The sequence below is a fragment of the Penicillium antarcticum genome (assembly GCF_028974205.1).
Source record: "Penicillium antarcticum strain IBT 31339 chromosome Unknown utg000002l_segment0_segment0, whole genome shotgun sequence".
NCBI lineage: Eukaryota > Fungi > Ascomycota > Eurotiomycetes > Eurotiales > Aspergillaceae > Penicillium > Penicillium antarcticum.
This window is the reverse complement of record NW_026695300.1, coordinates 59,560-83,993: the sequence shown is the minus strand read 5'-3', so window position 1 is coordinate 83,993 and position 24,434 is coordinate 59,560. Positions and strand designations below refer to the sequence as shown.

At 50.0% G+C, this 24,434-nt stretch overlaps 12 protein-coding genes across 12 annotated transcripts; 8 read left to right on the top strand and 4 right to left on the bottom strand.

The window, feature by feature from the left end:
* Positions 1-107: 107 nt before the first annotated feature.
* N7508_001027 (uncharacterized protein) lies at positions 108-1,847 on the top strand (the record flags this gene model as incomplete). The annotated part of the gene is made up of 5 exons (XM_058459093.1): positions 108-326; positions 370-580; positions 627-693; positions 748-1,211; positions 1,261-1,847. 5 exons carry the CDS (start codon positions 108-110, stop codon positions 1,845-1,847), a joined length of 1,548 nt encoding a protein of 515 aa, XP_058322625.1.
* A 235-nt stretch (positions 1,848-2,082) lies between these two features.
* Positions 2,083-3,344, top strand: N7508_001026 (D-galactonate dehydratase; the record flags this gene model as incomplete). The annotated part of the gene is made up of 3 exons (XM_058459092.1): positions 2,083-2,258; positions 2,311-2,532; positions 2,591-3,344. 3 exons carry the CDS (start codon positions 2,083-2,085, stop codon positions 3,342-3,344), a joined length of 1,152 nt encoding a protein of 383 aa, XP_058322624.1.
* Positions 3,345-3,623: 279 nt separating this feature from the next.
* Positions 3,624-4,499, top strand: N7508_001025 (2-dehydro-3-deoxy-D-gluconate 5-dehydrogenase; the record flags this gene model as incomplete). The annotated part of the gene is made up of 3 exons (XM_058459091.1): positions 3,624-3,740; positions 3,793-3,978; positions 4,056-4,499. The coding sequence occupies 3 exons, from the start codon at positions 3,624-3,626 to the stop codon at positions 4,497-4,499; spliced, it is 747 nt and encodes a 248-aa protein (XP_058322623.1).
* Positions 4,500-4,776: 277 nt separating this feature from the next.
* On the top strand, positions 4,777-5,084 carry N7508_001024 (uncharacterized protein; the record flags this gene model as incomplete). Its single annotated transcript, XM_058459090.1, has 2 exons — positions 4,777-4,888; positions 4,948-5,084. The coding sequence occupies 2 exons, from the start codon at positions 4,777-4,779 to the stop codon at positions 5,082-5,084; spliced, it is 249 nt and encodes an 82-aa protein (XP_058322622.1).
* A 1,781-nt stretch (positions 5,085-6,865) lies between these two features.
* On the bottom strand, positions 6,866-7,678 carry N7508_001023 (uncharacterized protein; the record flags this gene model as incomplete). The annotated part of the gene is made up of 1 exon (XM_058459089.1): positions 6,866-7,678. One exon carries the CDS (start codon positions 7,676-7,678, stop codon positions 6,866-6,868), a length of 813 nt encoding a protein of 270 aa, XP_058322621.1.
* A 1,449-nt stretch (positions 7,679-9,127) lies between these two features.
* On the bottom strand, positions 9,128-10,706 carry N7508_001022 (uncharacterized protein; the record flags this gene model as incomplete). The annotated part of the gene is made up of 4 exons (XM_058459088.1): positions 9,128-9,346; positions 9,411-9,786; positions 9,836-10,578; positions 10,632-10,706. The coding sequence occupies 4 exons, from the start codon at positions 10,704-10,706 to the stop codon at positions 9,128-9,130; spliced, it is 1,413 nt and encodes a 470-aa protein (XP_058322620.1).
* Positions 10,707-11,485: 779 nt separating this feature from the next.
* N7508_001021 (uncharacterized protein) lies at positions 11,486-12,223 on the top strand (the record flags this gene model as incomplete). Its single annotated transcript, XM_058459087.1, has 2 exons — positions 11,486-11,765; positions 11,826-12,223. 2 exons carry the CDS (start codon positions 11,486-11,488, stop codon positions 12,221-12,223), a joined length of 678 nt encoding a protein of 225 aa, XP_058322619.1.
* A 203-nt stretch (positions 12,224-12,426) lies between these two features.
* N7508_001020 (putative MFS transporter) lies at positions 12,427-13,944 on the bottom strand (the record flags this gene model as incomplete). Its single annotated transcript, XM_058459086.1, has 3 exons — positions 12,427-13,493; positions 13,550-13,757; positions 13,810-13,944. 3 exons carry the CDS (start codon positions 13,942-13,944, stop codon positions 12,427-12,429), a joined length of 1,410 nt encoding a protein of 469 aa, XP_058322618.1.
* Positions 13,945-14,396: 452 nt separating this feature from the next.
* N7508_001019 (putative glucokinase regulator family protein) lies at positions 14,397-16,535 on the top strand (the record flags this gene model as incomplete). Its single annotated transcript, XM_058459085.1, has 4 exons — positions 14,397-14,629; positions 14,682-15,135; positions 15,181-15,563; positions 15,617-16,535. 4 exons carry the CDS (start codon positions 14,397-14,399, stop codon positions 16,533-16,535), a joined length of 1,989 nt encoding a protein of 662 aa, XP_058322617.1.
* A 57-nt stretch (positions 16,536-16,592) lies between these two features.
* N7508_001018 (uncharacterized protein) lies at positions 16,593-17,932 on the bottom strand (the record flags this gene model as incomplete). Its single annotated transcript, XM_058459084.1, has 4 exons — positions 16,593-17,355; positions 17,411-17,531; positions 17,579-17,714; positions 17,762-17,932. The coding sequence occupies 4 exons, from the start codon at positions 17,930-17,932 to the stop codon at positions 16,593-16,595; spliced, it is 1,191 nt and encodes a 396-aa protein (XP_058322616.1).
* Positions 17,933-18,388: 456 nt separating this feature from the next.
* Positions 18,389-19,471, top strand: N7508_001017 (uncharacterized protein; the record flags this gene model as incomplete). The annotated part of the gene is made up of 1 exon (XM_058459083.1): positions 18,389-19,471. The coding sequence occupies one exon, from the start codon at positions 18,389-18,391 to the stop codon at positions 19,469-19,471; it is 1,083 nt and encodes a 360-aa protein (XP_058322615.1).
* A 1,630-nt stretch (positions 19,472-21,101) lies between these two features.
* On the top strand, positions 21,102-24,408 carry N7508_001016 (uncharacterized protein; the record flags this gene model as incomplete). Its single annotated transcript, XM_058459082.1, has 4 exons — positions 21,102-21,356; positions 21,398-22,143; positions 22,194-23,217; positions 23,266-24,408. The coding sequence occupies 4 exons, from the start codon at positions 21,102-21,104 to the stop codon at positions 24,406-24,408; spliced, it is 3,168 nt and encodes a 1,055-aa protein (XP_058322614.1).
* Between the last annotated feature and the right edge of the window lie 26 nt (positions 24,409-24,434).

Here is a 24,434-nt window from a genome sequence, read left to right as displayed (position 1 = left end):
CTCCGTTTGGGGTCCACTGCTTGCGGGGATTCTGGGGTAGAGCGTTTTCTCCAGTATATCTGTAGCCTCCAGGTCTTGCATTCGGCTTCAAGGACGTCATACTCACCATGGCAGACAGCAACCCCAAGCCAGCAGCTATGCACATAGAGGGCTCCGGAATGGCCACTGAGACAGGCAAAATTCATAATGGAGACGCAGCACTGACGTTGTTCGATGACCTGGAGGAGATGCACGAAGGATTTGAGCCAGGCGAGGAGAAAAGGCTCGTTCGCAAGATTGATATGATGATTCTGCCCTTCCTGTCGGTTTGCTATGCGTTCTACTATGTATGTTCTGCCCATCTGCAGGTGTTTGTCTGCTGATGATCAGATCGACAAAACTACACTATCCTACGCAGCTATCTTCGGAATAGAGCAGGATTTGAATCTCTCTGGCACTGAGTATTCATGGTTGTCAAGTGTCTTCTATTTTGGCTTCCTGGTCTGGTCATTTCCAACCAACCTATTGATGCAGCGATTCCCTATCGGCAAATATCTTGGAGCCAATATCTTTCTCTGGGGGGTTTTCCTCATGCTACAGGGTATCTTCCCTTTGACCAGACCTTGAGAGATGGCTAATTCTGATAGCGGCTGCCAAAAACTTCACTCAACTCGCCGCTTTGCGAGTTATTTCGGGTGCAGCTGAAGCTTGCAGGTATTTGGCCATCAAAACTGTTACTTAGGTATTTGCTGACCGTATCTTCAATAGTGATCCTGCATTCATGCTTATTACCAGTATGTGGTATACTCGTCGCCAACAGCCCATTCGGATCGGCCTATGGTATACGGCAAATGGCTTCGGCATCGCGGTCGGTGGCTTACTGGGATATGGGATTGGTCAGATTAAGGGATCACTCGCTTCTTGGAAATATGAATTCTTGATAATCGGTGCTCTATGCTGTGCATGGGGCATTGTAATGGTCATCTTCCTTCCCGACTCACCAGTCACAACAAAACAGCTGTCCGACCGCGAGAAGAAACTCGCAGTTGAAAGGCTGAGAGACAATCAAACTGGTATAGAGAACCGAAACATGAAGCCGCATCAAATTTTTGAGGCTTTGACCGATTGGAAAGTCTGGACATTCTTCCTGCTTGGCCTCAGTGGAAATATCCCTAATGGAGGTATATCGAATTTTGGAACACTGATTATCAAGGGATTTGGCTATTCAACATGTGAGCTTTCCTTGTCACGAGCTATTTGATCACGCTCACCAATTTGTAGTGGTAACAACCCTCATGCAAATCCCGTATGGAGTCTTTATCGCAGTGATGATTCTCCTCAGCGTGTTCATCAATGACCGACTGCCACGCAACAACCGATGTATAGTGGCCATTGTTTTTGTTCTCCCGACTCTAGCAGGCTCTTTCGGGCTCCACTTCGTCCCCGAGTCCGACAGCGTAGCGCGGTTGATCTGCTACTACCTGACCGGATCTTACAATGCTTCATTTGTGATCATCCTTTCGCTCCTCACTGGAAATATTGCCGGCCACACGAAGAAAGTTATTACCAATGCAATGATCTTCCTTGGTGTTTGTACTGGTAATATCGCCGGGCCATTCTTTTATAAAGCCGAGCAGGCACCAGGCTATGCACTGGGGATTTGGTCGATGATTGTCGCAAACCTCATCGAGATCGCATTGATCATCTTCCTCGCAATTGCTCTTGCTTGGGAGAACCGACGCCGTGACCGGATACAGAATGTGGTGCCAGGAGGAGACAATGACTATCTCCGACAGCTCGAATTGGATCGAACGGCGTTTAGTGACCTGACGGACAAGGAGAACATGAACTTCCGTTACCTGCACTAGGATAACTAGGCGATTTGACAACGAAGATCATCACAACATATACGTGTACAGCATTGCTCTCTCTGAGGTTTTCCCGCCAATCACATATAAAACCACGTAGACGACCCCCTTGGCGTGGGGTGTTGACCCCGGACTTCATCCGAAGCTCCCGCGTGGGGGGGGAGATGTTATGCGGGGAGCTTTCAACATTTAACCAGCATAATCTCTTCTTCTCATACACACATTCACGATCAAAATGGTTCAAATCAAGTCGATCGAATACTTCCGGGTGAAGCCCCGCTGGTTGTTTATCAAAATCACCGATGAAGCGGGTCAGTTCGGATGGGGAGAGGGCACTCTAGAGGGACATTCACTGGCTGTTGAGGGAGCGTTGAATGAGATTATTCCGCGCATTGTGGGATATGAAGCCGAGTATGGGTCGGCAGAACCATTGGCATTGCCGTAAGCTAATAATTCTCGACAGTGACATTGAGCACATCTGGCAGACCGTATGGAGACTAGGATTCTACCGCGGTGGACCGGTCTTCATGTCTGCGCTGGCCGGTATTGATATCGCACTGTGGGATCTGAAGGGCAAGAGGTTGGGTGTGCCGGTGCATCAGCTGCTGGGTGGCAAGGTGCGCCAGAAGGCACAGGTATATGCTTGGATTGGAGGCGACCGACCGAGTGATGTCGAAGCCGCAGCGTGAATATTCTACAAATCTCTCAAGTCGAAGCAGAGGACTGACAAACCCGGTTCGTAGGAAAGCACGTATCGCTCAAGGTCTCAAGTGTATCAAGATGAACGCCACTGAAGACGTCAACTGGCTTGACTCCCCTGCTGTCTTGCAATCATGCGTAGAACGATTGAAGCAAGTGAAGGCTCTGGGACTTGATGCAGGCCTGGACTTCCATGGCCGCCTGCACCGACCGATGGCTAAACAGCTGGCCAAGGCGCTGGAGCCTTACCAGCCGCTCTTCATCGAGGAGCCATTGCTATGCGAGCATCCCGAAGCACTCAAACAGCTATCACAGCACACCACAATTCCTATTGCCTTTGGTGAGCGCCTATACACCCGCTGGGATGTGAAGCGGTTCTTAGAGGATTCATCTGTGGATGTTCTGCAACCGGACATTGCCCACGCTGGAGGCATTTCAGAGACCATGCGGATCGCAAACATGGCCGAGACGTATGACGTGGCTATCGCGCCTCATTGTCCTCTTGGACCGATCGCTCTGGCCGCCTCCCTTCAAGTCGCGGTCTCAATCCCCAACTTTGTTATCCAAGAGATGTCATTAGGCATGCACTACAATGTGGAAGCAGGGGACATTGACCTGACCACCTATTTGATAGATAAGACAGTCTTCGATATCAAGGAGGGCTATGTGGATGCGCCTTGCAAGCCTGGTTTGGGTATTGGTATTGACGAAGAGCTTGTACGAAAGATCAGCCAGGAGACAGAGCCGTGGCAGCCCAAGGAGTTCTATGGACCAGACGGCGCCATTCGGGAGTGGTAATCATATATGCAATAGATAATTAGTGACAATCTGACATTAGCATTTACGAACCTGAACTCTTTCGGGAGCAAATGACGGACTGGGAGATATGTCGTCTCGGGTATAATCAGCCCGACGTGCCTCACGAGTAGCGATCCTCTGACCTCACCCTCTTAGGAGGTATATCCGCCCGATGCGGGGAAAGGCGTGGGGGTAAAATGATGCTGGTATAAGGAGAACGCTTTCCCTCGCGAGAGGTGATCGGCGTTGGGTAGATAGTGAAAATCATCGGACTCGACCATGGACCTTTTCTCTCTCATAGGAACTACAGCCCTCGTAACGGGTGGCACCCGTGGTATTGGCCAGGCTATGGCCATTGCGATGGCCGAAGCTGGAGCAGATATTGTTCTTGTCCAGGTGAACTAACCCTCATATTCGTCGTCATTGGAAGTGACTGACCTTTTCTCAGAGAGACACCAGCAACCAAGAGACGAAATCTCAGATTGAGAACCTCGGGCGAACAGCGACCATTTATACTGCTGATCTTTCATCGCAGGCGGAGGTGTCGCAGCTCGTCTCCGGCGTATTGAAGGGTGGCCACGACATCAACATTCTTTTGAACTGCGCCGGAATTCAGCGCCGACACCCCAGCCATGTGTTCCCACTCGAGGACTGGGACGAGGCAAGTTCCTCGCGGTAGCTAGTCACACTGCCACTGATGAAATGGCATAGGTTCTCCAAGTCAACCTCACCACGGTGTTTACCCTCTGTCGCGACGTCGGCGCGCATATGCTAACACGCACTCCCGACCGGGCGGGTCAACGCGGTAGCATTATCAATGTCGCATCTCTGGTCTCCTTTCAAGGAGGTCTCACTGTTCCTGCCTACGCAGCAGCGAAAGGTGGCGTGGCACAACTCACCAAGGCATTGTCAAACGAGTGGGCGGCGAAAGGAATCAATGTCAATGCCATTGCGCCGGGCTATGTCGCGACCGATATGAACACAGCGTTGATCCAAGACAAGGAACGTGCCGCTAGTATTCTAGCCAGAATCCCTGCTGGACGATGGAGCAATCCGGATGACTTCAAGGGGTCAGTGGTGTACTTGGCCAGTCGGGCGAGCGCATATGTGAGCGGAGAGGTGTTGACAGTGGATGGAGGGTGGATGGGACGCTAGTTAGTGGCCTGGTGTGGATAGCGTTCAAATGCATGCTCATTCCAAGATTCGATCTTGCCCAGATCGAGTGATCTCACAGTGCAGAAGTTGGCGTCGATGTACACACTTCGCGCATACACGGCCCCACCAGATCCGCACACTATTGGCTTAGGTTCTCACGTCGAGACCATCTCTGTACAGGTGCTGTACTCCGTAGAGGAAGTACAATGGAGGCAAATCTGGAAGTTGTGTGTTGCATCTCGATATTGCTGATGGCAAAATCACTGTTACCAGCGGCATGCGGACGAATCAAACTGGTTTCTTTGCCATTGGTGATGCCAACAGCGATGGTAGCACCAATGTGCCACATGCTATGTTCAGTGGCAAGCGTGCCGCTGTCTATATTCATGGTAAATACACCTTGCTCCATTGCTTCACTTTGAAGACTGCTAATCATGTTTTGTCGCAGTGGAAATGTCTCGCGAAGACTCCCAGTCCAAGGTTTCCAAGCGCGACATTTTGTCCCGCCGCGAATTGGAAAGGGAAGCCGCTCGTGCCATCGGCGAGAATCTTGAGCCGCAATGGAAGCGTGCCCAGCATCTTTAGGAGAGGGACATCTGTGTGCTTTAGTGCCATGATTGCATGATCATTGCTATCTGTCAATAGGGATGTTGCAGGTTATAGCAAATACTTATTAATTCTTTGAGCAATGGAGTCCACTTCAGTTTAGATGTCTCTGTAACAACATCAAAGCTAGTTGGAAGTATACACGGTATATTTGATCTTGTCTGGCGCAATACTTATGGTAGGCCTTAATGCGTGCTATGGCCAGAGCAGTGTCGCGTGAGCACTAATAGAGTTTGACCAATTGCATACATGACCCTTTCTTGGCACTAGCCAAACTCCATGTGCAGAATTTGGGACAGTGGCGTTCATGACTGCCCGAAGCTAAGAACCCATTCTGCTGCTTGCTGTGTTACAAAGATTGTTGGAGCTGAGCGGTGCGGCCCGAAGCCACCAAAGCCACGGGGTTCAAGTTCTCCACTTAGATTCGGCTCGCGGTCGACTGCCTTGGATTCTGTAATGAAAATTACGCGTAGATGACACATCAAATACATGGATACTGCTTCTCGTATTTCGCAAATAGTAATTACACAAACAGCCTGACAAGGTCAAGATCGCATATGTATAACATATTGCTCTTCTCATTAAAAATTGAATGCACATAAGATTCAGAATATGGCCTGTCTTCCATACAGGCGAAGAGTAGCAAAAGTGAGATTTTGACATTCTTGAAGAATGTCAACTTCAATCGATAATCCGCTTCGTGGTGCCATTGAGCCACTCTATCAGCATCCATTACGGTAAACACATTGTTCGAGGGCTTTAATTACACGGTCCTTTTGTAACCTTCAAACCTTGCTTATTCCGTAAGTCCGTGTTTCAACATCATGCGGTCTGGGTGACGGGTAAGCAACTAGCGTCGGTAGAAGCAGCTAGAGCACTTTTACAGGAGGTATGATCACTCAAGTTGAGATTCAATCTTTACGTTGCGCACCAAAGTACTGAGGATGCTTCAATTGAAATTGGAGCGGGGGTTGCATATATGCTTCGGCCTCGACCGCAACTTTGGCACCATCAGGCAAGAATCTACCAGCCAAAATGACTAGGCATGTCTTTCCCCACGCTTCTATAAAGGCAATGTTGCGATCTCTCCGGTCCGCATCCTCACTGGCATCAACTCGGGCTTCTGTGAGATGCAGATATGCCAGCTTTGGGCTGGTGTGAAAATCTAGGGATTGATTCCCCCATCTGCACCTCATGGAAGGTCTGCCATGGGTATAGTCGCAGTCCCACCTTGTCTGCGCCGATGGCATCAATAGTGCCTGTCGCAACCTCAACCAGGAAGCGAGAACGATTTTCGATTGAGCCACCGTAATAATCCGCGCGCTTGTAACATTAGTCCTGCGGTCACAACGCGACCCTTACCACCCAGCTTGAGTTTCCAGTGAGTGTTTGTTTCCAGTACTGTCATGAAGGGAATCTGGTTTTGACCAATATATATATAGACTGATTGTGCCATCGCCTTGGACAGTAGAACTATCAAAAGACACCGGTGTTTTCGAGGGAGTAAAGGTCCAAATCAGGGACTAATGATAGATGAACGAAAGATATTCGAATGTGATGTGGGATTTCAAGGTAGATTCAAGTGATACAACCTATTCGCAATCTAGTCTAATCAAGCATAAATAACAAGTTCATCTGCGTTAAAACGAGCGGCTATTCCAATATTTCGGAAATATTGCACAAATATAAGCAATCCAACGCACCACTCTAGGCTTCAGGCCGAGTTTTGAGATGTTGAATACCGTTCCATAGATCGGAACTCAGACCAGAGGCAAGCTGAATGAACCGGTAGGAGTAGGAACAGGACGACCAGACGAGGAAACAGAACCAGCAGCCGAAGAAGACACGACAGGAATGGCAGATGCGGACGAGGCAGGGCGGGTCGACAGAGTGCTAGAAGGTGTAGGAGTGGCAGTTCCAAGGGGAGTGGAGGGAGTACCAGTGGGAATCAGGGAACGCTTCTGAGCACCAGCGGAGGCGACAACAGCTCCAAGAGACTGAGCATCGGACAACAAAGATGGCAGGTCGGTGGGGATTGACAAAGCATCACCACGCTTCTGGGCGCCAGCGGAGGCAATGGCAGCTCCAATAGACTGAGCATCAGAAACCAACGAGGGCAGGTCGGTGGGAATAGACAAAGCGTCACCACGCTTTTGGGCACCAGCAGAAGCAATCGCGGATCCAACAGACTGGGCATCAGAGAGTAGCGAGGGCAGATCAGTAGGAATTGAAATTGTCTCGCCACGCTTCTGGGCGCCAGCGCCGACAGAAGCAAGAGCTGCAGCGATAGACTGAGCATCGGATGCTAAAGAGGGAAGATCTGTGGGGATAGAGAGAGCCTCTCCACGTTTCACAGCACTACCACTAGGGAGTAGTGCGCCGGAAGAGGGGCTTCCAGAAGGCAACCCAGTGCTGGAAGCGAATGAGTGGGGCAGAGAAGCGCTGGTCGACGACATCTGAGCAGAAGTCGAACGAGGAGTAGAAGTGAACGCAGGGCGAGTTCCGTTGGAGAATGGAGCAGCCATGGCAGAGCCCGAGAGGGCAAGAGCAACAGCGGCGAAGGAGGTCTTCATTGTGAAAGTGTGGAAATGAATGGTTGATGGTTTGAAAGATTGAGGAGAATTGAAGAGTGCTCAGTCAACGATGACTCGGGAAAGCGAAGGAAGTCTTTGTGCAAAAGAAGCCTGGAATAGAAGACTGATCTTTGATCTGTTTGACGAAAAGAAATATAGAGGAGGAACACAAGGAGGTTTTATAACTTTTCAGACGATCGATCTCGGTGAAAGAAGATCGGCAGCATATCATCGAGCGTTGCGATCATCACCGATTCTCGCTCAAGAGCCGAGTGCCAAACCTTGCCCTGATGGCTGTCTCCATGCGAGGTGGACCGGATCCCCAAGGTCCCATAGTACAATGGAAAACCCTAACTGGATGAAACCAAGGCGGTCCAAAAAGCTCGTCATCCCACAACTTGATTTTGGAAACCTTGAGATAGCCGGTACATGAAAAACAATCTCAATGGGTCGTTTCATGTCGATCATATACCTGAAGTGGAAAAGAGGCCCTGGGTGAGACCAGCGGTACCGTAGATATGGACCAGCATCTGCAGGAACAGTAGAAAAACGTGCGCGACCAGTTTGATCCACGCCTCTAATTTGAGTCGAGCGTCTCCACAGACGAGATATCGGAGGGTCTGGGTGTTTGGAGAAGCACATGGGGTCGACGCATTTAGAATGAGCCCCGAGCTGGAGATAGCGTCCGTCGAATCAACACATCCAGAGCCAAAGGGACTTGAAGAAAATGGTGCCGACTGTCGATCCCGCAGATCGCCGTTCTTGGTCAAAATTCCGCGGCTTTGAATTATGGTTGACGAATAAGCGGCTGCTTTCTCCGATGAACCATTGGTTCTATCCACTTTATACGGTTTGCCGGGAGATTCTTCTTTTCGGCTTTGAGGTGAACTTCGGCTTTGAGATCTTGGAGATGCCGTTGTCTCGAGTCCTATCTTGCCACACATAGTTCCGGGGAATGTTAGAACTCATAATCATGTGTGGAGCAACATGTGGGAGTATCGAGAGGTCAACAACGTTCAGGCAGTCCGGGTACCGGCACAGGTAGCAGAGAGAACATGTCTTGATATCGAGAGAGGAAGATCTGCGGTATATTTCGGCAAGCCCCATCCCGAGTTAAGGCCGTTGATACCTGCATGAACGAGTGATCCCTTGATTGGAAGTGTCTGGGGGTCGGGCTAGCCGCGCTATTTCTTCGCTCACTTGTCAAATCACCTTACAGGTATTCATTCTCTGACTCTTGCCACCAAAAGAACCTCCGTCTCTATATGCCTTCTGTTGCGATATCAGTGGACCGGTTACCATCTAAAATGTTCCTACGGATAGATAGTCATCCGGATATCGAGTCGTAGCCCCGTCTAACAGACCGCCCGTATGACATGCGCTGTTTGGCTCATAGGCGCATGGGCTTATACACCCAAGAACTCGTAAATTATTGACTAAGAACACTGGCTATTCCTGGAAACGCTTCATGGGACCATATCGGGAGGTAAAAGCTCGGATAAAGCTACCCCAAATGAAAAGAGGAATGGCGAAGAGGATGCTCACGACTTGGATCGCGGTCATTTCACCAAAGACAGCCGCAGGCCCTTGACGTTCAATCCAGTCCGCAGCGTATAATGAAACAAGCATTCCGATAGTATTCCTAATAACGAATATGATGACCAATGCCTCACCAGTAACCCATGGGGTCGTCAATAACAATACCAATCCAAACAATCAGAATACTACATACCGGCTTGTATGAGTCCAACGAGTATGTCACGGCAACGTTGCTGATAGCGGCGACACCGAATGCTTGCATAGCATTACCAACTGCGGGACCGATCCAGTGTGTTTTGTTTGCGATGCAAAGACCAAAAATGAGAATTCCTGCGGGTCCAATCACGCCAGGGATCACGATAGCGGGCAATCGGTATTCCGGCAAACGAACACCGCCATGTCGGGCCGTGCTTCGCGTGGAAATAATGTCGATCAAGCGGCCGCCAACATAGAATGCAAGGATTGAACCGATAAATCCTGCTATCGAGAGGAGACCGAGGTCGCCGAGTTCCCAGTTGTAAGGGGGCTTCGTGAATGTCCGAGATGACATGAGTTGCACAACAATGTTCCTGAAATTTGGTCAGTGGTTGAAATTTGCGATTGGTTCGGGTGAAAAACCAGCCAACAGAAATGCCAATGGTAAACGAGCACCAGATCAAAGGCGGGTATGCGGCATTTGCAAGGATATCTATGAGAGCTTGCATGAATGACGCCTGGCGGTTAAAGCCCACGGTCAAGGACATCCACTGTATTTGTGATCGTTTCGCCGGGGAGGTACTGTCATGTCGCTGGTGGTAAGATGTTTCTCGGATAGTAAAAATAGACAGAACCAAGACGACGCCAACAGCAATGGCAAGGAAGTAACACATCCAGCGCCAGTTCTGCTCTTGAACCAGATAAGCATTGATTAAAGGACCGAGAAACAGACCTGCTGTCATTGCTAAATGAAAAAACATCATATAATGTCCACGATCCTGGGGAGCGACCATGTCCGCCACCACTGCGGGGACAGTGGCATCGGCCGCGGCAGCAGCAAACCCAGACAGGATCCGGGAAGCAAGTAGTTCTCCATAACTCACGGCTTTGCTGGACCACACATTCATCATGCATAGGCTGAGCATCGCAAGCAGATACACTGGGCGCTTTCCAATGACTCGCATGAGTGGGACCCAGAAAATGTTGCCCATTCCAAAAAGGAATACATTAAAACAGACAAGCTCGCCGGCTTGCGTCTGGGTAACATGGAACTCTTTGATGATGGGCTGGGTTGCAACAGTAAAATTGCTACTGTTGACATTGGCGAGGAAGGTAAACGAACAAATGGTCAAGTATGTGGATAGTTTGGCTGCTAGAGACCAATTCTTATCATTCTGTTAGTAGTGTCTCACGACGGTGGAGGGGTTGCGCTCTTCACCTGTGGGTTGTTGGGATCCGCAGTATCCGAAGACTTGGGGTCCTCAAGTATGTTTCTTTGGTCTGGTTCGGGCATGGTTTCCAGATGACTGGAGGTTGTATATAGTGAACCCTGCTTGTCTGCCATTCTACAGATCCAGGCTTCAATGGTTGAAAGATGAGTAGAACAAAAGAGAGGCCTCTAGAATCCATAGGGGGGTTTCGGGTTCTAAAGAACGGGGGTCGATCTTCCCCACAGACTGGGGGAATCTGTGATTGCGAAGCACGTCGGCAATTCCGAGTGGAGATGTTGGGAGTAGCAATTAGTGCGTTGAAGCCACCAATGTAATTTCATGTCCAGGATAGCATCGTGCTTAATCTCGCGTTGCGGTTACGTAGATTTATTCCTCTGGAGACAACCTCCAGAGGTTGGCTAGTTCAGATATCACAGTCCTTCAACTATCGCGTCGATCAGTCGGGATTTCCGGATTTGTCGTCATTTTCGGAAACTCAAGTAACATGCAGAGACATACCAGATGAGAAATGCTCGACTTAGACCCAATTGGGGCCAATTGGGACCAATGAAGGCTGATGGATTGGTCAAGGGTCGTCTGGGGAGAAGCCGACTTTGTGGGGAAGGCAGCCCTTCTGGCGCCAATTCGAGGTATATGCAATATCTGTAAACCTTGAGAAGCTGAACCGAGCTTCTCAGAAAGGCCTCTCCGAGTCAAATTAAAGTATCGACTTCTTCATGAATTGTAGAATGTAGAAATGGGAGTCGACGGGAGGCCGTTTCCGCCGCCAAGACTCCAGCTCCCCGAGCTCTCCGTCCTTCCTCTCTGCCCCTCCCCTCTCTCTCTCTTTCCACACAACAACATGGGTCTTTTCAGTCGTCTATTGAAGGTTGGCGCTGCTGGTACTGTCGCCTCGGTCGGCGTATTCTGGGGCGCCACGCGCAATGATGTCTTTGATCACATGGACACCTCTGATCCCATCTTCCAATCGACCTTTTTCAACAAGTTCAACCCCAATCGCAACCCAACTCTGCACGATGTCTGTGTTCGCCGCATTCCCCTCGACAAGATCAAGCCTGAGCTGGTAGAGGACAAGGGCAAGCTGGTGGAGGCCTTCTGCGCTGGTGTCTGGGGTGGCATGGGTAAGTCCCGATCGAAGCACCAGAGCTTCTACTGAATAGATTCTGACCTGGTTTCCATAGGATACATCCCCCAGCGTGCCTATTTCGATCAAAAGTACCGTGGCCCCGAGACTGCCCACCATCTCTGGAAGCGATCGGACCTTCTCTCCAGCAACTACGAGGTCGGTACCCTCATCACCGATCACTTCGAAGTCGTTGAAAAGACCGAGGACAAGATCACTGTCCGCTGTGGTGCTTCTCCTCGTGTCCGCGACGTTCGTCCCTCCGATGGTCTGTTTGAAATCGGCGCAGTTGTCAAGCCCGAGCAGGGCGTCGCAGAGTTCACTCTCAAGAGCTGTTTCTACCAGGGTCTTGGCAAGGCCGAGGCTCCACCAATGGATGACAAGGTTGCTTGGGCACATCGTCAATATACCAAGCTTCTTCTGGAGACAGCGGTGCTGAAGAAGTGCGTTCGGTAAAATAATGACTCGCGAGAGGCTGAGATTTGCAATGCAATCCGAGCCTGGAGTCTACGGGCAGGTTCTGCCGTGTACATATATCTAGTCATATTCTACAAGTGAATGGAGTCGGCTTGCTCGGAGCGACTATTATTGTTTGCTATACATCTTCAAGTGGATATATGAAAGATCGATTTCCCCAGGGCCTACTCCACAGTCTAGCGTCAAATCTTCACGTCAGGTTGAGGCTTCTCCGCGTCCGGGGAATCCATGCCATCAACTGAGTCATGGTCACTCGTCAAAGTGACTGCCAACACAGTTGGGATGGCGATACATAAGGAGCCCATGCAAAGACCCCAGTCCATAGCGAGCTGGGTCATCGCTGGCTTTCCCAGAGCATTCACGCGCCACGCCATGGCACCTCCAGTGCTCTGGAAGGTCTTGTACGCTCCCACCAGAACGGCAGTCACCGCGGGAGAGTTGGATTGGGCGCCCATTAGCCAGTAGCAGAACGACTGCCAAAACGCATCATATGCGCCATAAAAGATATAAAGAAAGATCGGGCCCACGGAGATGTCGGAATCCGTGTAATCAATGTCCTGCTTCAGACCTCGTTCCAGACGGCGATCTGACCATTTCTGGAAGACATATCCGCCTCCCCAGACGGCCATTCCCGTTACAAATAGGAATACCCAAGCCACACGGGCTCGCATTGGTCGGCTGAGACCAGGCATATCAAGGACGAGGCCAATGATGAGCCCACCCAGCATCTGGGCAATCCAGTACAAGGCGCCGTTGAGCGACCGTGTCCGGATGTTGAAGTTCATTCCGTTTACAGCGTTCTGCTGATACGAGTAGAACACATTCGCGGAGAAAAATAGTGGCAGCATACACAGCACGCGCCAGTCAACAATGGTATTGACTGACTGGCGCAGAATCTGTCGCCAGTTTTTCTCGTTCTCGAGTGTTGGCTTCAACTGAGCAGAGCGAACATACTTAGGTGGGCAAATGAGCACGCCCAATAGCCATCCGATGGCCATGATAATCAACAAGGCAATATATGTTCCATCGGATACAGTTCCGCTCTTGGAGTTATAGTTCAGACCAAAGCTGGCAAGAGAACCAACCCCACCGCCGAGATTGAAGATAATCCAAAAGGCAGCGATTGCACGTCCTTTCTGCGACTCAGGCACATATGTTGTCATGATAGCACCTTGCGCAACCCATAGGAATGATGCACCAATACCAAGAATGGCACCAGAAGCAATCACAAAGGCACCGTTGTTTGTGGCTGTCGGGGAACATATTAATGCATATCCAGGGACCAAAAGACGTGAGTGACCATACCATTGAAACACAAAAGACTGCCCGAGTACAATGGATATGTCCATCCCCCGAGCAAGAGGCACGCTCTGGGACCGATACGCTCAAAGATCGGTCCAACTACGAACAACGCAGTGGCTGCAGTAGCAGCGAGAAGAGCTACCGTCGCATTGGCAGCGACAGCTTGGTTGACCTGACCAGAACCTCCGAGACCAGTAAGTGCATTGTACATCTGTTCAAGGTCAATGCCAAACTCGCTTGTGGTTCCGGTGCGTGGAACTTACTCCTGGACAGCAGAAGCATATAAAACTCATTAATATGATCTGGAACCAACAGTGCGTCCAGATCTTGTAAAAAGTTGAGCGGTTTTCATTTCGAACATAGGCCAACTGACCAGATTCTTCTTCAACACTCGCCATTTTGTAAAGTTGAAAGGAAAGGGGTAATGCATTGGTGCTTTAATAGCGGAGGCCCAACCCCACGTTTCGGGGGTTGCATGCGAGAGCCGACGTCTATCTCTGGATCCATACATTATCGTAGCATCAGAAGTGTGGAGAACCTGTCAGCCAACCTCTGTCAATGTGTTTATCAAGAGCGCTGAGCCGTGTTGCCGTTATGGTATCAAGCGGCAACAGCCGAAAAACTCCGCATGAGGCGAAGTCTGGGGGAAGATTCTCCACAACTTGGCAGAAGTGTCCATTGCCACGCAGCCGATATCCTCGCTGTAACTCTGCCTCGTAACCCCCACAATATGGAGGGTTTTCCATATTTTCATCTAGCTGGGGCTCGAGCCTCAAAACTCTCTTGAATGTCCAAATTTGCGACGTGGTTCTTCCGCATATCTGTGAGAGCATATTGAAACATTGCGATCATGGATCTAGGAAGTTTATCGAAACTCCAGACGGAGGGGGTCAATCCTCGAACGGTACATATTGACCAGATGTCAACGCTAGAAATGTGCACTGTGATCAATGCGGATGACCATCTTGTTCCAGACAGCGTCGTCCCTTGCTTGCCTGCTATTGCCGGTGCTATCGACGCATTGACGCCGCGGGTGCGCCGAGGTGGCCGAGTAGTATATGTCGGTGCTGGCACAAGTGGAAGGTAAGTGGAGGCTTAGAGGTGACCATTCAGAGGCTAATAGTCTCAACAATAGATTGGGCATTTTGGATGCTTCGGAGATCCCCCCGACATTTGCTGCTCCTCGCTCGCAATTCATCGGCCTGATTGCAGGCGGGGATGATGCGATTCGGCAAGCTCAAGAGGGCGCGGAGGACAATGAAGAGGTTGGCAAGGCAGAGATGAAGCAGCTAAACCTGGATCCCGAAGTCGACAGCATCATCGGCATAGCAAGTTCAGGTCGTACACCGTATGTTATGGGCTGTCTGGCTTTTGCCCAAAGGCTCGGTTGCGTTACTATTGGCGTTGTCTGTGCAGCACCATCGGCTATTGGGAGTGCAGGGATCGCAGACTTCCTGATCGCACCTTTGCCAGGTCCTGAAGTAGTCACTGGTAGCACGCGGCTCAAGGCTGGAACTGTGACCAAGCTTGTTCTGAACATGCTCAGTACAGGCACGATGGTTCGCACTGGAAAGACCTATGGAAACATGGTAAGTTGTCCATAACAAGGTCTTTGGCTTTACTGACCTTTTAAGATGGTTGATCTTGTGGCTTCCAATTTGAAGTTGAAGCAACGATCGCGTAATATTTTGCGGAGGTTGAGCTCCAAGTGCCATTCTTTGCCAGATGAGGATCTGGATGCACTTCTCTCAAGGTGCAACCATAGTGTCAAGTTGGCTATCTTGGTCGCCGATACTGGAGAGTCGGTCGAGGCGTGTGAAGGATACTTTGAAGCTGCTGGTGGAGTCTTGGCCAACGCAATAGCTGCTGTCTCGAAGCCTGGTCAACAGATTACTCCTGAGGTCAAGTCTGGCCGGCCGTTTGTTTTGTGCATCGACGGTGGAGGTACCAAATGCGCTGCTGCGGTCACAAACGGGGCCAATATTGTCTGTCGAGGTTATGCCGGTCCTTGTAATTTGTATGAGTTTTCCCAGATCCCAAGATTTTCAGACGGAAGTTGACTTTTGGCAGAACCGATAGCATTAAAAACCTAGATGGGGTGGTAGCGACACTGCTGGAAGCCACGAAATCTGCCTTGAAAGACCAATTCCCAAGCGGCAGAGATCAGACAGATTCCGATTGGAAGAATTACCTGCAATCATGCTTCAGCTCCGTGTGGATTGGGCTTGCTGGACTTGATCGAGCTGGAGTCAAGGGATTGTTGGCGCCCAAGTTAGGAGAGGCTTTCGGGCTCAATCACACGGCCATCCAGTTAACCAACGATGTCGATCTTTTGACTGCCGCGGTCCCAGGAGAATTGGAGCCGTCGTCCATCTTGGTTCTCATTGCCGGGACTGGAAGTGTTGCCATGCGATACAGCCAATCGCGTGAAGGCTATACACGCGTTGCCCGGTCCGGTGGCTGGGGACATATGCTTGGGGATGAAGGGGGTGGATACGCTATCGGTCTGAAGGCCATTCAACACACGCTAGGTGTCTTTGAGGAAATCACTCTAGGGATTCAAACACGCGAGCCAGGTAGACTTGAACAGGCAGTTGCTGCAAAGCTGGGCTGTCCCGTTTCTGAAAATGCCGGCATCGACATGTTGAACGAGATACTCGCGAGCAAATGCACACAGGGTGTCAAGGCACGCATCGCTAGCATTGCCGAGCTTGTTCTTGGACTCATTGGGGAGGATAAGACAGCAGATTCCATTGTGAACTGTCAGGTTGCCGTACTAATAGGCAAAACACTTGGTCGACTGGTCAACTCCAAGGGGACTGATTACCAGCCATCAGAGACTTCCGTGCTTGTTTTGGCCGGAGGGCTGATGAAGAATGAGAGATATCGAGCTGTACTGGAACGGCAACTAGACCAGCACCGATTGTATTTCCGCGGCACAGTGGTAGTGGAAGATGCAGCGCTCACAGGCGCGAAATATTTGAGTTGATTGTTCTCTGTAAATACTTGCCCATTCCTCCAACTTCACTTCTCTCATACTTCACCCTTACACCATAATTGGAACAGCTTCAATCACCGACTCCATGCCTGGGTTTTGATTCCAAATGCCAGCGATCTCCAGTCCAGCGCTGCGCAACAAATCTCTCCATTGTCGCTCCGACCTTTCAACACCAGCCCCGATGCTCATCATTTGAATATCCATTGAAGCCTGCATCAACGGAGTCTTGGTGTCCGACAAAACAAAGTCCACGATAAGAATGCGCGAATAGTCCCGTGCCATAGCCGACACGGTGTTACGCAAGATTTGCTGGCAGATGTGATCGGGCCAGTCATGGAAGATGGCTCTGAAATAGTATACTCGTGCTCCTTTGACAGGCTGGGGCTCCAGGAAGCTGTATCCCATCACCTCAACCCCAGCGTCTTGACCGGAGACCCCTTCGACCACACTGGGCAGGTCTTGCAAGATCAATTTCCCTGGCAAATGACCATATTCTCTGCGGAACTTGCTCAAATCGTGGCCCTGGTTACCTCCAACGTCGACCAAGAATACGGTGTCTTCAAATGGCACGGCATCGCCAAGCAGTCGCTCAACGGGGTATGTGTTGAACCACATGGGTCTGCCCTCGCGACGGCTGGCCATATAGGAATTGAACAGCGTCTGCTGCTGTTGGTTACGTGCCAGCCATTCAAACTGGCTTTGGCCAACCGCCCATTGCATGGGTGAGCGAGTATAGTCCTGAGGATTGATATAATCGTGAGACCGGAGGTACTCGGGCAATTTGCTCAAAGTTGGCACTGTGAGATCATATCTATTTCTGCAGTAAGAACTCCGTGAGGAAAAAGCAAAGAATTACCACATCTTACATGCATGGAATCCCATCTCTGCCAATCGGTTGGGTGAGCGCCACTGTCTTCTCATTGGCAAAATAGACCTCCGAAGTCGAGGTACATAGCTCGAGCGATGTCATGACACGCATCAAACGGACTATTCACAAAATTAGCCGGTTCACGCCACCAATGCCGAAAACATACTAATCAAATCAGGCTCGGCGCCCGTATGTTCGGCCAGTTGAGTGGCAGAGACTCCCGTCTCTCTGTGCCGCTTCTCCACCAACACGGCGAAGATACCCAACTCTATCACAGTCCGCAACGCTGCATTTTGCGGGGGCTTTCCTCGGTCAGACTGGGATATTGACCTCGGTGAAAGATATATACCTGGTAAATCAGACGTAAAACGGTCTCTGTGGGAGTTTCCACTGCCGCTCTTAGCTGGTCGATCATTTGCAACAGTTCAAAGTGGGCTTGTGGAGACGACTCCGAAGCTTCTTTCATGGTCATCGCACTGATGCGATTGACTAAAGAATACAGAGGCGTGACGATCGTCATGTCGGATGTTCGGCGCAATTGCTTCAGCTTCGTGTGGTACAGTCTGGGATGATGGAACCCTCTGGCTGCTGATTCCATCTTATATACCCGTTTTTTCAAGTCACAGTGACATTGAGACAGAGTACTATCACGAGTATTTCTCCATTGTCCATGCATCGGTGTTTCCCGGAAACAGCCACAATTCGGGCGATATCAAACGTCAGCTCACCACCGCATTGAGGACAAGAGGCGATCGCCGAGATCATCCAAAGGGTGTACAGGCTTGGCTTACGGTGTGCGATTTGAATCCGGAAGATCTATTCTCTACTTACTCCGTTTACCCACTTTTCTCATTAAACCCCTGAAGGTACGAAGTACACGGAAACAGAGGCGACTCGGTGATGTGAGAGCTGATTTGTTCTATAAAAGGCGTCACTAGTGGCTACTAGTCACATGTACAAGTAAACTATTTTACCGATGCATTCTCTCCCCAGTCCCCCTATCTCTGAGCTTGGCCTGTCTTGGAAGCCAGCTATCGCCACTGTGAGCCTGGGAGCTGCGAATCTACATCCAATCATTGCCAAACTCGACGCCGCTGCCCGCAATGGCCAACAAGGACTCGAACTTTTCCACGATGATCTTGCACAGCTCGCCAAGACGCTCCAGCTGAATGACAGCTCGCCCCGATCCGCTCGAGACTACGAGATCGATGCAGCACACGCCATCCACCATCTTTGCGCGGAGCGTCACTTGCAGGTTTTAGCCCTGCAACCCTTTCGTCACTACGAAGGGCTGGTCGACCCAGCTCGCCATGGTGAGCGTATTGACGAGCTCAGGCACTGGGTAAAATTAACCAAAATTCTCGGGGACTCCCTGTTCATTCTGATCCCTTCGTCATTCCTCGATCCCTCCGAAATTACTGGTGACCGAGACCGGCTTGCCGCCGACCTGGCCGAGGCTGCCGATTTGGCATTCCCTGTACGCATCGCATATGAAGCACTGGCTTGGGGTACATACATCAACACTTGGGAGGATTCCTGGGACGTGATTAAACGGGCTAATCGACCCAATCTGGGAATATGTCTGGATACCTTCAACATTGCAGCTCGGCTGTGGGCCGACCCCACAGACCCCACAGGACGACTGCCTGCAAACGCCGACAAGTCTTTGCAGGACTCGATGGATCGACTCGTTCGGGAAATCGATCCGAGCCGAGTCCTGATGGTCCAACTTGCCGATGGTGAGCGGGTCGACCCACAGACGCCATTCCTCCACGTAGGCTTGCCCACGCTGCTAGCCTGGTCGCGGAATGCCCGTCTTTTCCCGTGTGAGGAGGAGCGCGGTGGATACCTTCCGATCCGCAAGGTCACAGATGCCTGCATCACTCGTCTGGGCTACACTGGGTGGGTCAGCATGGAGGTCTTCTCGCGGACAACCGGAGACGACAACCCGGTCGTTCCAGATGAGCATGCTAGGCGAGCCAGTCAATCCTGGCAGCGAGTTCTGCGATACTTGGGCGACAAGATGGAAAAGGGATCCAACTCTGTCGCATTGGATTGAATCACATCCATCCTGCATTGTTGCACGTGTATTTGATGGTTATTTTGGCAATTTTAAGGCATCAACAAACCTCTCACATTCCACAAAACCTCTATATTCTGTGCTCAGTAAAACGATCAATTCCTATTCATACCCATTACTCCACGAGGATAACCCCCTAGTTGAAGGTTATCCACTGCATACAGTCACGGAAGCCTCCCCGACGGAGTGGATACATGTAGATGTCTCAGATCGGCGGAATGGACTAGTAGAACCTGTGCGCTAAGCGTTATATGGCAAAAATATGCTGGGCCAATACACTCCTTTCGTCCAATGCCCACTGGCCATTTCTGGGGCCGATCTGCAATCCAGGAATGCTGTCCGGGCTTGTTCTAGAACTTTACAAGGCCGATATCAAAGAAATTTGCAGTGATCGGCATCCCAGGGCCCGATCGAACGGTTAACATTCCAAAGATGGCTCAAGGGACCGTTAGCCGAGAACAGCCGTGATTCAATAGTATATATCGGCCCCATAAGGCAGCATTCCAGCGGAGGTGTTCCCATTCTCCCTAGACGTTGGGATTTTCAATATGGACTATTGCAGATCCGTAAACTCCATACCAGTCTCAGAACCAATTTAAGTGCTGAACGCTAGGTCCAATTACTCCATACGTCATTTGGGGTGGCATCCTTGACCTTTGGCTCGGTCCATTCGACACTAAAGGGAGGTATATGTTTGCGGTAGATACTGGGGCAGGGCCTGCATGGTTAGCGTTTGCTGCGTATCTGAAAAGTCTCGATGTAGCACTTATGTGGTCCTGAAGTGTTAGGATGCAGTGAAGACAGCCAATAGCCAACAGTGGGCCGGAGTGTATTGGACACCCCCAGTCTGAACAAATGTCACCCAGCTGACGCTGAATTTCCTCGCTGGTCACACCCACAGGGTATTAGATACGATGTCGCCAAATGCGTGATCATGAGATCAATGTATCGTGAGGCAAAAGTCCACAAACGCCACTTTAGAAACATGGCGAGCTGAGCTGTCGCAATGGGATTTTCATACCGACGGGCGCAGACATCTCAGGCAGCTATGCAGCGTAACAATCCTTCATCTTCAATTCCAATGCATGCGATTAAGTGTGAGTAGTAGATGGCTTCAAATCAGAAGTTCAACGCATTTTTAAAAACCGTCGTGGTATATAGTATGGAGGTAATTCCACCCGACTATCATCAACAGGGGGGAAGACGTGGCGAAAAAAGGAAATCCCAGCCACTTGTCAGCACTAAAACGGTGCTGCGAGTGCTTGCATAGGGCTATCTCCGATCAGGATCTGGCCTCGATCAAACACCAATTCGATACATCCTAGTCTGCTAGATTTCAATAGCGGAGCCCTCTCAGCACCACAAACGATTACAACTACTCCGCGTAAGTTTACCTATGGGCAAAAGACGTGAGATATGTATCTCTTTCTCCACATCCGGAAGGACTTCCTTCCGCGTACTCCGAATGCAGACGATGCAGCCGGCAAATGAGTCCACACAGCAAATGGTTTGACCGTAGATACTTGGATCATACCTGGGCTTATATCATACTTCAACTCCATGGCTGCTGTGCCACCATTCTCACCTTTCCATGAAGTACTCTTTTACAATGGGTGTCCAAAGTGGTGATCAGACGCAAGCTGGCTCCTCAAGTACTATCAATCCTCTCGTTCAAGAGTTCGGACTACTGCAAGTCCTCGATGATTTGATCCGCCTAAGAGCTGCTGATGCTGTTCAACATCCGATTCTTGCCTATCCTCATTCGGAGAGTGATGCGGCCTCGTTTGATTATTATACCGGACAGGACTTGGATGATATGATTAACCAGGCCGTCACCAGTCTTATTGACGACGGATTTAAGCAGGTATGTTCTTCTAAAATGAATCATGACATAATTCCTGATAGTCAAAGTCAACAAAAGATAGATCTATCGTTGCGCTCTTGACGTTATCAGACATCAACCTGGTCGTCACATTCTTTGCCCTAAGTCGACTGGGCCACACTGTCATGATGCTTTCCCCGAGACTTTCTGGCGAAGCTTGTGTTGGATTACTGGAAATTGTGGGATGCAATACGATAATTTACGGAAAATCATCCAGTATTCGCACTACTTTGGGTGAGATTCTGCAACGAAAACTTGTCAGTTGCCGTCCAATGCTCTCGAACTCTTTGAACAATAAACCAGAATCATCCTTCTTGGTCTTGCATCGCAATCGGAATCCTGAAAAGGTTGCTATCATCCTTCATTCTTCAGGGTCAACGGGCACTCCAAAGCCACTTTTCCTCACTCATCGAGCTTTGATGACCCACCCACTAAGAGGTCCTGGGCTTACCTCTTTCAATCCTCTTCCTTGGTATCATCTTCACGGTCTATCGACTGCATTACAGGCTATGTGGATGCGAAAGACTGCCTACATGTGGAACTCTGCTCTACCATTCACGGCTGATCTTTTGGTTGCAGCTCTTGAGGAAGCAGAGCCAGAATCCATCGCCGCGGTCCCGTATATCCTTCAACTTTTGATCAATGATACTCGAGGTATCGCAGCACTCCGACGTTGCATGCTCGTCACCTATGGGGGTGCGCCGTGTCCCGATGAACTTGGAGATCGGCTTGTTAGTGAAGGTGTCCATTTCAGTGGTTCATTTGGCCTGTGAGTATTATTAATAATTTTAAAGATCCACAATCTGACAACGTCCGCAGGACTGAAGCTGGACTCGTCGCTGAATCAATCTCACGGCCGACGGGAGACCCGTATTGGAATTATCTGCGGTTCTTTGACAACATTTCTACTTATATCTGGATGAAACCTATATCCGAGTCTGACTTACTTTATGAGTGCGTCTATCTGGCTGGTCATCCAGCCCTGACAGCTTCAAACTCCGATGAACCACCAGGTTCATTCCATTCCAAGGATGTATTTACGCCCCATCCTACAATTCCGGATCGCTGGAAGTATATGTCGAGGCTAGATGATCGTATCAACCTCATCAATGGTGAGAAGGTTCTGCCTCTTCCTATTGAAGGCTGTATCAAGCAACACCCACTCGTCCATGAAGCTGTCGTGGTCGGACTGGGTAAGGCTGCTCCTGGTCTTCTGATTTTGAGAGCCCCTGAATCTGAAGTGGAGCATGCAACTGACGATGAATATCTTAATCACATCTGGCCAATCATTCAGGAGGCCAACTCGCACGCTGAAACCTTCGCGCGGATCTCCCGCGATTTGGTCGCTATATTACCTTCTGATGCCAAGTTTCCTCGAACCGACAAAGGATCCATGATCCGAGCCAAAGTCTACCAGCAGCACGAGGGGCTTATTGAAAGCCTCTTCCTCAAGGAAAATCAATTGGAGGGAAAGCTCGAGCTCGATATTGCCGAAACGGAGTCTCTTCTTCTCCAAATGGCTCGAGAAGAACTGAGGATTTCCATATCAGGAGCAACCGCCAACTTTTTCTCCGAGGGAGTTGATAGTTTGAAAGCGATCCATTTTCGGCGTCTAATCCTTCAACGCTTCAAATTCCAGCAAAGCCACATTCCAACTCAGAATGTTATTTTCGATGCGGGGAGCATATCGCAGTTGGCTCAACATATTCACACTTTGCAAAATGGCAATAAAATTGCAAGTAAAAACAGTGCTATATCGGTGATGACAGACTTGATCGAGAAATACTCCGCGTTCCAACGACATCAGCCTCGACAAGAGGTGTACCCAAATACAACGAGTGTGGTAAGTAGATCCCCTATTTATCTGAACATTGATCTAACAAAATACTAGCTTCTAACAGGAGCAACCGGTTCTATCGGTGCGCATACATTGTTTGAGCTACTCAATGACGACTCTATATCGACAATTTATTGCCTCACTAGGCGCGTATCGTCGCTGGAGACAGTAATCAACGCTTTGGTTGAAAAGGATCTATATATCAGCCCCGAGCAGATGACCAAGATCATCGCTTTCAACAGCTCTCTCGATAAGCCCGGTTTTGGTCTGAGTCTGGAAGAAGACATGATCAAACACATGCTTGACTCGGTTTCTCTAATTATTCACACTGCATGGCCCGTTAACTTCAACCTTCCTGTGTCCCAATTCGAGCCACATATCCAGGGACTCTACAACCTGATCCAATTTTCGCTCTCCGTTCATAGACCTGAGCCAGCTGTTATGATGTTCTGCTCCTCTGTCTCGGCTGCTCTAAGCTCACCTTCTGATGAGATACTCGAGGAGCCAGTTGCTTTGGATCATTCTTTCATGGGCTATGGACAGTCCAAGGTAGTCGGAGAGCGGATTGTGAGCAATGCGCGCCAGAGTGGTGCGAGAGCATATTCACTCCGAATTGGACAGGTCTCGGGTCACTCCAAGAAAGGCCTGTGGAATGACTCCGAAGCTCTACCGCTAATGATCCGATCGGCACTCACTATCAACGCGCTGCCAGATCTAGATCAAGAATGCTCCTGGCTCCCAGTGGACAAGCTTGCCTGCAGTATCCTCGAGCTGGCCAAATCATGCTCATCTCTAGCTGATACCCGGGACACCCAGGCATCACATTCATCTACGGCACAAAGGGATGACTCTATTTTCAATGTGTACAATTCTCGTTCGTTCCCTTGGTCATCGCTCCTGGACACTCTTAGACTTTGTGGGTTTGAGTTTGATTCAGTGCCCTTCGAGGAATGGTTGCATAAGCTTCGTGAGAGCGAGGCAAGGGGTGAAGAACGTGCCAATCCAGCGGTCAAGCTCATTCACCACTATGAGCAAATGCATGGAGGGAAGCGCTCTGCTGGGACGAGCAAATTTAAGAGATTTATCACGGACAAGGCTGAGAGGGATAGCGTTACTCTGCGAAATGGGCGATTACGAATTGTTGATGATGGTATTCTCAGCTGCTATGCCCGGGACTGGCTAGCAAGATGGAAGTAAATTTAGATTTGATCACCATGCGCAAC